The sequence below is a fragment of the Callithrix jacchus genome, chromosome 4, assembly GCF_049354715.1.
Source record: "Callithrix jacchus isolate 240 chromosome 4, calJac240_pri, whole genome shotgun sequence".
In the NCBI taxonomy this organism is placed as follows: domain Eukaryota; kingdom Metazoa; phylum Chordata; class Mammalia; order Primates; family Cebidae; genus Callithrix; species Callithrix jacchus.
The window spans coordinates 175,101,019-175,114,347 of NC_133505.1; the positions used below are offsets into that span (position 1 = coordinate 175,101,019).

General features: G+C 50.8%; 1 protein-coding gene across 4 annotated transcripts in view; it reads left to right on the plus strand.

Moving 5' to 3' along the window:
- The window catches only part of SMOC2 (SPARC related modular calcium binding 2), a 206,304-nt gene that overhangs the window by 53,395 nt on the left and 139,580 nt on the right, over nt 1-13,329 (plus strand). For 2 of the 4 annotated variants that reach the window (XM_035297217.3, XM_078370874.1), the window contains exon 1: nt 4,081-4,311. The exons of the other annotated variants lie outside the window; for them this stretch is intronic. In XM_035297217.3, the coding sequence (XP_035153108.1) occupies nt 4,294-4,311 (18 nt within the window). In that variant the 5' untranslated portion in view covers nt 4,081-4,293. Of the gene's footprint in view, nt 1-4,080; nt 4,312-13,329 lie in introns of those variants that run through there. 4 annotated transcript variants of the gene reach the window in all.

A 13,329-nucleotide genomic window follows, 5' to 3' on the forward strand; every position in this document is an offset into this window, starting at 1 on the left:
CGTTCTCGGGCCACCCACACATTATCCCCCATTGTTCTTTTTGATAAACTTCATTTTCTCACTTTAGAAGGAAGTCTCCCAATACTGAATTCCTCTGATCATGGCCCAGTCTTACTGGTCGAATCCGGCATTACGAGTGGGCTTAATTCAAAAAAATTAGTCTCCCCAATTTTTTATTTGTGGAAGAGAAATTACAGGTTGTATCTGAAGGGTAATTTCCTCTTGAAAGCAAAAATACAGGACTTGCCTATCTAAATTAGAAAAGTCAGTTGCATTTAAAATGGAGGTTTCAATTTGCCAAGCACAGGAGAATACCCGTGGCTGCCCTATCCTCTCAGAGACAGGCACACACACGTGCGGTGCTCATGTTTAATCCACAAAACATGCATCTCCTGTTCCACAGCCCATGTCCTCTCAGCTCACTAGCGCTAGGCTAAGGGACACATTCACACCACAATGGGTCGGTCAAATCTGACCAGTCTTCATGTGACAAAGTTACACTCACAGGTATCACTCAAAACCACCAACTCAGTCCAGTGCTGGGGTGAAGAAATGTGGCAGAAAATGTACACATGAGCTCTGTTATGAATTCCATAGTTATTACCACGAGATTAAACGAAAATCACTGCAGTGTGAGTCAGGGATCTCTAAATAGACTTTTCTTTCCGTCTCAAGATGACGTGACCTACGAGGCTGATGACAGTTTTCAGAGAACGCTGTCACAGGACGCTATGTGGACGGTGACCAGAGGCACATACCTGTCCTGATGCCCTCCCACCGCCACAAAATCACGTGTCACTCTGGGCAACACATGGTGTTTCTCTGGCTTTCCTGTTGCCATCTATACAGTAAGGAGGTGCCTTCATTTCCTCGTGCTGTAGGTGCTGGGATCACATGGGACCTGCGTTTCAGCGTCACCCGTAGCGTCATACGGCTGACTTCCCTTGAGCTCTTCATACATCGTGTAGGTAGCTGGAAGACTTCATAAATTCCAGTGAAGATTACATTGTTGGAATATTTATATATGCTCAAAAGTGATCAGTAATCTTTTTTTTTTTTTTTTTCAGACAGGGTCTTGCCCTGTAGCCCAGGCTGGAGTGCAGTGGTGTGATCTCAGCTCACTGAAACCTCCTCCTCCCAGGTTCAAACAATTCTCCTGTCTTAGCATCCCTAGTAGCTGGGATTACAGGCGCATGCCACCATGCGACAGCCAATTTTTCCATTTTTAGTAGAGATGGGGTTTCACCGTATTGGTCAGGCTGGTCTTGAACTCCTGACCTCAGGTGATCGACCCGACTTGGCTCCCAAAGTGCTGGGATTACCAGTGTGAGCCACTGCACCTGGGCTCCAAAGCGATCCCGTTAAAGAACTGACAGGAACATTGATGAGCATTTGTAGAGATTTCTTCAAACCTCGACTCCCGTGACCTCATAGTCTTACCTTGCACAAGATCTCCTGTAGCTTTGCATGGCGATGAAGGCAAATGCTTTGCGAAAGATGTACAGACGGCACAGTAACTGACGAGTTTCCAGACAAAGGAAGACGTTCCTGTGTAGAAAATGATGTTCAGCCCGGGTGCGGTGGCTCACGCCTGTAGTCCCAGCACTTTGGGAGGCCGAGGCGGGTGGATCACGAGGTCAAGAGATCGAGACCATCGTGGTCAACATGGTGAAACCCCGTCTCTACTAAAAATACAAAAATAAGCTGGGCGTGGTGGCGCGTGCCTGTAATCCCAGCTACTCAGGAGGCTGAGGGCAGGAGAATTGCCTGAACCCAGGAGGCGGAGGTTGCAGTGAGTCGAGATCGCGCCGTTGCACTCCAGCCTGGGTAACAAGAGCGAAACTCCATCTCAAAAAAAAAAAAAGAAATGATGTTCAAAGTACAAAGGTCAAGATATCTTCAGAATGGAAACCACTGTGATAAGACCTGGCCGGCTCATAAGTATTGCAACTTTTATATTAATTTGATTTATTAACATCAACATTTTATGGATATTAAATCCTGGGGAATTTAAAATTAGCTTTTGACACACAGGTTGACTTTGCAGACATGATTTTATTTTTCAAAAAACTGTACAAATCCTAGTTTTTCTATTCTCAGTTAAATTACAGAGAGCCAAGAAAATCAGCTTCATCTGAGTATTTATGTCATCAGACATATGGAGTTTTTAACCATCTCTAGCGTTTTCATTTTAATTGGTTCTTCAGTGTCTGCCAAGAATAACTTCCAAAGGACTTGCTCTTCAGAAAACAAAATTAGATTCTATGTGGCAGCCACTTTTCCTCAGTGCGTTTGGTAACCTTAAGATATATTCTGAGTGTGGGACCGCTCCGACGCCGCTGGAACGATCCCAGATCAGCGCGGTGTCTGTTTCCATCGTAACCCTCCCTGTTTCCTTGGTTTGACCTTATTCCCACCATATTGTCTGACTCTCGGCGCGTGCATGAGATGCTTATTCCAGATGTTACTAAGAGCAGTTGTCCTTCTACACATTCTCAGTGCAACATTCTTCACGACCTGGCGAAGGATTTGGCCTGGCCCAGGTAGCTCATTGGTGGGGCAGGCACGTGATAATCTGGTCCTTTTAGGTTTCAGCAGACAGGCGCCTGATGCGAACTCAACCAGCAACTTAGTGAGAGGAGTGGGTACTTGGCCTCTCTTCTTCCCTCTCCTGTTTTTCTGAATTTAATACCTAGATAGACTTTTTCTTGACTTTAGTTGAAGCACTTTACTAGGGTTAAATGCCCATCAGAATCTCTTTGGATAAATGAGCACACACAGAAAGCATTTCTTCTACACATTTTCACAGTCAGCAGGACGGGGGATCACTTCGTAGGTGCGTTGAGAATGAGTGGGCAGTACCTCTTAACTTACTCTGCTTAGAGTGATGCTGGTTTCTCGGGAGGCCTGAGGCTTGGAGGAGATGTGAATTGGGAAAAGCAGCTCTCCTTCTATCAGTGAGGAATGTAGTTCTTCTCATATTGGGGTTTTGCGATTCTTTCCCAAAAGGCAGGGAGTGAACCCTGGGCTGGAGCAGCCTCATCCCAGCAGCTGAAGGACCAGGGAGGTGGCTGGGAAGGCTGGGCACTGCTTTGCCCCCAGGTGCTGGAATGGAATCACAGCCTGGTCTAAGCACAGCTGGCCTGGGAGGGCTGTGGTGCGACTGTCCTGCTGAGGCCTCCCTCTGCCTGAAGTTTCTGGAGAACTCCAGGGTGCGCTCACCTCACTCAGCCTCACCCCTCCCCTCACTCCTGCATCCTCCAGGGCCTGCCCCTGGCACCTTCCTGAAACCCGCAGCGAGCCTGGCCAAACCCCTCAGGCCTATGCCTGCCACTCCCATGCTGCCTGCCCCTGCTGGCCGCAGGACACAGGCATGGCCCGGGTCACAGGGTTCTGCTAGACCACGGCTTCACTCACCTGTGAGGTTCTGTGACAAGTTCACCCCACTGTGGGGTTCACCCTGGAAGCTCAACCTACTTGTGTTCCCTCTGGCAGCCTCACCCATCTGTAGGGTTCACCCTGGGAGCTCCACCCAGCTGCGTTCCCCCTGGCAGCCTCACCCACTTGTAGGGTTCACCCTGGGAGCTCCACCCACCTGCGTTCCCCCTGGCAGCCTCACTCACCTGTGGGGTTCACCCTGGGAGCTCCACCCACCTGCATGGCTGCCCATGGTGGCTTCACTCACCTGCGCGGCTCACCGCGGTGTCTTCACCCACTCACGCAGCTCGCCCTGCCCACCTTGGCCTCTTCCCTGATGAGTGGTCAGGTCCAGGCGGAGCTGGGAGCTCAGGCCTCAAAGCCTGTGGGTGCCCTGCCTGCATTTCCTCTCCCACCGCCTCCCACTCCTTTCTGTTAATGTCTAAAATACCTTTGCAGCCCCTCGAAATCCTCTGTATTCCCTCCACACGTCTCCAAGCTTCTCGTCCTCCTATAATTAGTGTCTCTATTTTCTCTGTGATTGGAAGTGTGAATTTCAAGGCCCTTTTGTTAAGTGACTCTGCCTGGCATTTACATTTGGTCGATTGGTCACGGAGCCAGGAAGCTTATTTTTATTCGTCTTGTTGCAACGGTTTGTTTCTTGGGCATTTTGAGGAAAACGCTGGGGCCTGGGGAGCCAGGGTGGGCAGTCCTTGCCCTGCAATCCCGGTTTCCAGAGCCCTGTCTGGAAGTGCCGTCTGCAGCGATGGCGATGATGCACGAACTGCCTTTTCCCAGACAGCAGCCGCCGGCACAGGAGGCCGTGAGAACTGAACACGCACCAAATGAGTGACTGGGTCAGGCGGATTTTACTTCATGTTGGCTGAGTTCAAGGTGAATAGCTTCACACGGCTGACGGTTTGTGTGTTGGACCCTGGCTCCTGGAGGAAGCCCTGCCCATGCTCGGAGGTGACGGTGATTGCAGATGGGCCCTTTGCCTGCCGACCCAGCCCTCGAGCTCTGTCCCGAGAGCTCCTTTCGGTCTGAGACGTTGCTTCCTTGGCCCCCCGGCACCTGGATGGGGCTGCGGCCTGAGAGGTGTCAGACGAAGGACTGCAGGAGGCAGCGGCCAGGGCCCCCCCAGCCCCCCACCCCACCCGCGGCCTCCGGAGCCCTCCCCTGCCCATCTCCGAGACTGCACTGTGTACTTGAGCATGGGGGTCCTTCCGCATGGGGTGGGGGGCGTTTCGGGGAGAATTCTCTTGGAAGGATTGCATGCCTGGGCTATCGTAGTGTAAACCAAGGCTGTCGGAAATTCAAAGAATCTGAATGTGAGACCCACGGTGAGAGGGGAACAGGATCCCGGCCAGAGCCACACTGTCTCTCCTCCAGGCATGGGGAAGGCTGGGCAGAGGGCTACGGGGGGCCTCTGTGGCCAGGCCTCGGCCCTTCCTCTCAAAGTCTGTGAGTGAGAAGCTGTGACAGCTGTGGGGCTGCCATCCTGGGGAAGAAGGCCCAGTCCTGGCCCCTGTGGTTAAGGGTCCTGTTGGAATGGATGGCAGGGGCCCAGGCCTCCTTCCCTTGCAGAGGAGCCGGGTGATGGCGAGGAGCCTCAGCTCCTCATGGTCAGATGAGGTGCCTGGGCTGCCATATTTGTGTGTTCACGGGTGACCCTGTGAGCAGCTCCACTCAGCCTCCAGCCCTGACAGCATCCCTTCCCAAAGGGACAGCCTCTGCACCTGCCCCCAGGTGTGGGCAAAGGGCATCTGGCTCTTTTATGACAGAGGAAAGAACTCACCCTTCCTTGCACAGGTCTCGGTGGCCTTCGTGGCACGTGGCAGTGAATGTGGATGGAGGCGGGGTCTTGAGTGCCCTCTCTCCTCCAGGGACACTCCTGCCCACCCGGGCAATGGGCCTGCAGATCCCTCAGTGATGGGGGAAGCAGGTTCCCAGGAGTCCTGAGTGGGAGCGAGGCCTGTCCCGGGAATGTTCATTCTCTCGCAGGTTCATGGGACAAATCCCAGTGAAGAGCCCATGGTCTTGTCGGGAACCCTGCTCAGATGAAACGGGAGCAAACTTGGTTTTCGGGACATTCAGTCATGGTCCTGAATTAGCAGCTAAACAGTCTTCATTTTGAAACCTCCCCTATATCCACATTCTACCCCCCACAAAGCAAAATAAATGGACACAGTCAGAACTGTGATGATGGGGGCTGCTGAAGGGACACGGGTGACATTTAGAATAAAATGAGGTCTCGCTGCCTTTAGATGGAGACACAGAGCTGGACGCTCCCTGGACTTTATGCAGAGATCAGAGGCCCCCGACCTTTACACGATGGGCCATTCTGTCACATTTTAACCCCTAGGACTGCGCGGCTGCCGCCATTCCTTTCACAAGGGAGCAGTCGCTCTTCACCTGCGTGAGCGGAGGGCAGGTGATCTGTGAGCTGCCTCCTGGACACATTGTCTCCAGCAAGGATCTGGCTTTCTGTTTCCTATTTTAAATCCTTTAGTTATGCCTCTCAGTGGAAATGATTTCACCGAATCACAGTCTCCACTGAGGTTTGGCTGAGAAACAAATTATCTGGTATCTCGGCGTTTGGATGCAGCCCCTGGCTCTCCAGGTTGCTCTCATATTCGCTAACATGTATTTTAGTGTAATTTGCTCTAAATGGTTTGAAATGAGCAACAGCCTCAGAAAAGAAGCTCTGGCTGAATGCCTTTGAAAAATGTCATTTCATCAGCAAATGCGTTCATTATTCCAGGGAGAGGAAGGACAGAGAGGGAAGAGTGGCTGTCCGTCGGGTGGCTGAGCTGTCCCAGAGAATGTCGAGGCTATCAGGGAATTTGTGAATTACACCCTGCAGTAAAAACAGCTACTTCTTAAATCAAAGCGGCCGGGTCACTGGGGTTGTGTGTGTCTTTGGAATGGCAGGAGCGGCTCTTTTTCTGATCACCCTCCCTGCTGCCGGCTGAGTGGTCAGAGAGCCACACGCCCTTTGGGAGCGTGATTCGTGAGGATGGTCGGGCCCACTGCGTGGCTATTACACGTGAAATCCCTGGGTTCCCCCAGCCCTACAGAGTCAGGGTCCCTGGTGGTGTAGACGGAAGTCCACTGCCCGGGTGACGGTGCCGCACGCCGCCCCTGAGAACCACTGCGGTTCCGGGCACAGCTGGGCATTTGGGAAGCGCAGTCCAACCCGGGCTTTGTACTTACTTTGAGGGTGATTTGTCCTTTATTCTCCATTTAACCTCTGCAATCTTGTCACTGGGCAGTCACTCTTCAGGTAGCCTATTTGCTTTTGCTCTCAGTAAAGGGCAGAGTTTATCTGATCTTTTGTGAGCTGCAGTCCAGAGGCGGAGGAGCTGTACGTGAGCGATGAAGTGTGCGGCCGATGGGCCAGCGAGGAGTCAGACCTTCAGGCGAGAAGTCAGGTCTGTTTTTTTCCGATGTGCCTACAGCAGAGAATTCCAGGCGTGTGTCACCTCCCAAGTTTAAATTGTCTTCTGCATGTGAAGGAAGTAAGTGTAGGTATTCCTACTGAGCATATTTTTACGTTAATTGGAAACTACTCCTTTACATCGAGTTATCATGTGATTTTCCAGTGGGAGCCTTTGAGGATCTACACATTTCAGTTTTTAACAAGAACCAGGAGGGACTGTGGTACAGGCTGGGCTCTGGGGTCCCACCCTAACCAGCACTGCAGCCAGGGAGGAGCAAGTCACTTAATCACTGTGTTTCCATCCCCATCAGCACAGTGGGACTAATGACAGCATTTAATGCAGAAGGTTGTTAAGTTACAGGGACTAGAGCTGTGAAGTGTTTAGAACAGTGCCGGGCCCAGGCTATGATCAGGGAAAGAGGCTCACAGAGATGAAGTCCACGCAGGGTGCATGGCTTACACCTGTAATCCCAGCACTTGGGAGGCTAAGGCAGGTGGATCCCCTGAGCTCAGGAGTTCGAGACCAGCCTGGGCAACATTGCAAAACCCTGCTTCTATCCAAAAATATAAAAATTGGCTGGGTGTGGTGGCATCTGTAGTCCCAGCAACTCAGGAGACTGAGGCAGGAGAATCACTTAAACCCAGGAAGTGGAGGTTGCAGTGAGCTGAGATCACACCACTGCACTCCAGCCTGGATGACAGAGTAAAACTCTGTCTCAAAAAAAAAAAAAAAAGGAGATGAGGTCCGAAGAGGGTTGAGCTGGAGAGAAGGAGACTGAAGAAGGCGGAGCAGGGACGCTGAGTGCTAGAGGGTTTTCCGTACTCGGTGTTCGCGGGCCTCCCGTTGACTCGGGCAGAGGGACGGCGTTCACACGTGGGTCCCTCTCAGAGGTGTTCCGGGGTCTTGGTGTGGTCATGCCCCCCGTTCCTGCACTGAATTTCTCAAACACCTTTTCCCGGTCCTGCTTCTTGCCCTGGGGATTCTGTAGGGACCCTTGGTGGCTATGGGAATGTGACTCCAAAGACAGCTAACTTCACGGAGGCATAGTGCTCGCCAGACCCTGCTGGACTCCGAGGCCACGTGGGTGCACAAGCGTCTCTACCCCTGAGGGAAGCACCGCCCATGGGCTCAGGAGCCCTGAGAGTCCACATCCGTGCATTCCGTGCCCACACAGGTACTGCTTCCCAGCGGCGGCTGAGGACGCACATAGGTGCTTCACATTCAACGAGGGCATCTTGATTCTCACTGGGACCCTGGATAAAAGGCCAGGACTTTTGTGGTAAAGCAGTGCGGACAGTGTCTGAGGCTGCAGGACCCTTCTGGAAACACTTTTAAGTGACTGAAAGCATGGCAAGACCCTCCGATGGAGCAGGCATTGCTTACGAGGGGGGACGTTCAGCTGTGTTACACTATTTCACAGGGACTTGTGGAATCTTCCTCGTGCCTCCAAGTGCCTCTGACCCGGATCCTGGCTAAATGCTAAGGGTAGTTTTTGTCATTGTTACCACAGATAATTCTTGCATTAAGGCAACACCATCCTCCCTCGTCATATCTTACTAGGAAGAATTTTAGAATAACAGAGTTCTACTGAATCTCCAGTAAACCTAGATCGGGAACCATGAATAACCTAAAAGATTTCTTATCTCCAGAAATTACTAATGAGGACCAAAAATGTCCATTTCATCATTGAATTAACATTGATGTGAAGGCAGGGAAGGGAAAGAAATAGGAAATGCATGTTTTGGAAAAGGAGAAGAGAGTTGCAGAGCCAGAAGCACAGCGGAGAATTGTCGGGGAATCGTCCGTCCTCGGCTGCGGGGCCAGGAAGCTGAAGCCCACCGTGCGGGTCGTGAGGTGGGAGGAGGATGGAAGCAAGAGCTCTAGGAAAAGCTGAGTCGGGGACCAAAAGGCAGTAAGACGTTGGTAAATGCACTTATAGAAAGTTCTAGGTTCAACGAACAAACAGCAAAGGCAGCATGATGGGATCCTAAGAGGGGCTGCCTTGCCCCGGCCAGGTCTGCCTGCACCCCTCAGGTCTTCCCGCTGGCTCCAGACACCTCGCTCCGGCAGCCCTGCTGCACTGCTGAGCCCCCGCTCTCTCCCCTTCATCTGCCTCCATCTTTCCCCAGCTTCCTAGAGAAACCTTCTCTCTCTTCTCGAACCTCTGATTCAGCTCCCTTTTTACCACGCACTCCTCATTTTCTCCTTGAGAACAGTCAGAGCAGGAGGACCCTTTAGTGCTCACACAGCAGACTTGAAACGGCAAACATGCCCTATGCTCACTCCAACGGCAGATAAGCAGGACCTCTGCTCCAGAGGCTTCTTGCAAATAACATCTTCCTATCTTTTGCAATCACTTTCTCATGCACGGTCACGTTTTGTTTCCACAGTCATCTTGTGAAACAGGCATCACCTCCACGTGGCAAATGAAGAGACCGGAGCTTGCGTGGCTCCGTGCACGTCCCTGCTCACTTTGCTCTTCTGCCCTCGCTGAGGTCAGCGCGTTCCCTTCAACCACAGAGCCTGGCCAGCCCGATGGCCCTCTGTGCCCTGCCCCTGCCCACAGTCACCTTCTGAGTATTGGGTTTTTAGCTGTAATCTAGTCATGCAGCTTAAAACAGATTCATCTCATTCAGTGCCTTGCTGTTGATGTCTAAGTTCCTATGGGAACCCAATAAACAGAACAGAAAGGCAGAAGGGGTCGGGAATGCTGCCGGGACTGACATGATCGGCGCTTTCCTGACTCCGTGACTTCACTCAGGCTCAGAAACTCGCTAGGACAAGCTGCCTTTGAAAAGCCGTGCCCAGTGCCTCTGATTCACACCTCGCTTTTAAAATTTTAGTTTTATTTTTTTGAGACGGAGTCTTGTTCTCTTGCCCAGGCTGGAGTGCAGTGACCCAATCTCTGCTCACCGAAATCTCCACCTCTTGGGTTGAAGCGATTCTCCTGCCTCAGCCTCCAATGTAGCTGTGATTACAGGCATGTGACACCACGCCCAGCTAATTTTGTATTTTTAGTAGAGATGAAGTTTCACCATGTTGGCCAGGCTGGTCTCGAACTCCTCCCCTCAGGTGATCTGCCTGCCTCGGCCTCCCAAAGTACTGGGATTACAGGTGTGAGCCACCGGGCCTGGCCACCTGGCTTATGTTTAAATGAGCAGAGAGCGCTCACATCACATCTCCATGGTGAGCTCCTCCTGGTGAGTCTTCGTGCTCCCGAGAGGCACCTCGGTCAGCAGGGCTGTGCTGAGGCTGGGAAGTAAGTGCCTTCCCCGCATGGTGGTTTTCTTCATGGTACTCATCCACCATGGAAGAGCTTGTTATTTTATCCTTGCAGCTACCTCAGAGGCGACAAAGCACTCTTACTCTCATTTTACAGATTAGCAAACTGAGTCTCAGAGATTGCAAAGGTGGAAAAATACAGACCAGCCTAAACTGTCCTTGCTGCTGGAGAGCCCAGCGACACCACGCGGTGGTGCCAGGACCTGATGCCAGCTCAGTGTCCCGCAGAGGCCTGAATCCAGTGCTAAGGCTCTCACGGCGAGCATTGTGAGTGCTGTGACTCTGTCTAGTTCATCAGGGAGGACAGAAAAACCACACCACAAAATTGGCACGATCCTGTGTGGAGTTTGCCCATGGCCTCGTCTGTGTCATGGCGAGGAGACCACACTCCTCAGAACCCTCTGCTGGAGGGAGGAGCCCAGCACTTCCTGTTTTCTATTTGAACCCTGGTCTCCCCAGGTCCTCAAGGGATGCCAGCGCATTGATTTGAGAGGCACTGGCCACCGCGAGGACACAAGAGGTCTGCTTTCAGTGTCACCCTTACCAGTTTCTTCCCACTGTCGGCCTCGAAGCATCGACGTCTGCGGATTGCCCTGATGCCAGCTCACGTGGCTGCTCACCCAGTTTCTCTGGGTTCCTTCGATCAGCGGTCCCAACCTTTTTGGCGTGAGGAACTGATTTCATGGAAGACAGTTTTTCCATGAACCGGCAGGAGGGCGGTGGATTCGGATGATTCAAGTGCGTTACATTTATTGTGCACTTTATTTCTATTATTACGTTGTGATATATAATGAAATAATTCTAGAACTCACCATCACGTAGAACCAGTGGGAGCCCTGAGCTTGTTTTCCAGCAACTAGAAGGTCCCGTCTCAGGGTGATGGGAGACAGTGACAGGTCATCAGGCATGAGATTCTCATGAGGAGCCTGCAGCCCAGATTCCTCACATGTGCAGCTCACAGTAGGGTTTGCGCTCCTATGAGAATGTTCACAGTAGGGTTTGTGCTCCTATGAGAATCTAATGTGGCTGCTGATCTGATGGGAGGCGGAGTTCAGGGGGTCAAGTGAGCGACGGGGAGTGGCTGTGAATGCAGATGAATGCAGGGCTGGGGACCTCTGCCTTAGACCATCTTTTAGGAAACCGTGGATATCCCCCCAAATCGGGTTGGCCCATCTTCCCTCTGAGCCGCTCGGGCGTTCCTCCTCATGCAGTGCGGTCATCATTTGTGGATTTGCGTTTCTGCCCTCTGGATTTTCAGCTTCACAAAGGCAGGCCCTTCTTCGACATTCCATCCCCCTGGAGGCAGGTGGAACGCCTTTTACAGAGAGGGGGCACTTAATAATTACTTAATATGTTTGCTTGAAGCTAAGTTGGACTTTTGAACTGGAAACACGAGGCTTTGTTCTTAAAGACTGAGAACAAGAAGGCAAAGACCAAATACCGACGTTAAGTGTTTTTAAAATACAAAGTGGTGCGACTCAGATGCTGGGTGAATGAGTGAATGAAAGGTCTGTCTCTGGAAAAACTGTCCCGTGGCTGGTCATGTCTGCCTTTAGCATGTCAGTTTCGGAGTGCAGGCTCCAAAACATAATTTCCATATTTGCATCATAGGTTCGGGTTCTCTGTTCTAAAAGAGTAGGACCCTGTTTTCAGAAGCCTGAGCCAGTCCAGGCTTTAAAACGGAGAAATGACTCTTTCAAACAAGCCTGAGTCTGAACCACTCTCCCACCTGCCCCCAACTAGGTCCAGAATTGTGCAAGCTAGTGGGTCTTGTCGCCGGCGCTGCCCTGTCTTTCGTTCAATGTCATTTCTTCCTGTGTGCACCTCCCACCAAGAGGAGGCAAACATGTGGACACCATCTCTTTTCTCTTGGCCTCTTATTTAGAAAGTGCCTGCTTTTGAGAATCTTTTTTTTTTTTTTTTTGAGACAAGTTCTCACTCCATTGCCCAGGCTGGAGTGCATTGCTGCGCAGTCATAGCTCACTGCAACCTCCGGGTTCAGGTGATCCTCCCACTTCAGCCTCCCAAGCAGCTGGGTCCATGGGTGTACACACCACACCTGGTAATTTCCTTCCCCCAATAGAGACAGTCTCACTGTTTGGCCCAGGCTGAGCAGATCCTCCCGCCTTGACCTCCCACAGCTCTGGGAGTACAGGTGTGAGCCACTGCACCTGGCTTGCAAATCTTACTGCTACAGATTTACATATTTCAGAGACAAATTTCCTCAGTGTTTCCTCACACCGTGTATAACCTCACACCGTGTATTACCTCACATAGAAAGAGAAGTGTTTAATCAATATTACAAGGAGAAATTTTATACATGTTAAGATTTGAAGAATGTTTTTACCTGGTTCATAAGTGGTTTAATTTTGTTTTAATCTTTTCTTCTGGCCCAAACCTAGTAATTTATTAAGAAGAACCATAGACCGTGACTTGACCCATGGAGTCTGTCTGACTGGTTCTCTAACGCCTGAGCTACTTGGTGTCCACAAGGATGCTTCCTGCGCCCTTCCCTTCCCCCACCTTCCTCACACCTGGCCTCCTCGCACCTGTGCAAACAGCGCTGCTTCCTGGAAATCAAAATAAATGGGAAACTCCTGTAATTTTGAGTTTTTCTTTTTTAAGATAAAGTTGCTTGATGTCAATTGATTGCATTCTAAATTTGGCAAAGTACTTTTTATTTTGAGTTAGTGTCAAGACTCTCAACCAAGTTCTTTTAACAAATAGCAAATTCTTTGGAATAGGGATACTTATTTTTCTTGAATTGGCTGTTTATGAATGAACAGAAGTTAGTTGAAAGCTTATTTTCTTACACTGTCTCCGGGGCAATGTAATTGTGATTAAACAGGAGGAAGGGGAGAAGCGTGTGCATACACCGTGTGAGCTCTTCTTCCTGAGAAAGAATGCTTCCATTGTTCCACACCAGTCGATTTTCAAGAATTATGGTCGAATTCCAAATGCCTGGATGCTGGGGGCTTTTATTTGATAAAAAAAACGTCCAGGCTGTCTCTTTCCCTTTAGAGAAAATGATAATTACGGCGTCTTACCTAAGTCCTCAGCATCTCCTCACTTAGGGTTTCAGGAAATGCATAGAGACCACCCCTTAAATTTAAAAGTCAACAGGATTTAGGTTATTCCATCTTTTCATGGCGAGTAGGAGACAGCTATTAATGGGCAGGCCCCTGTT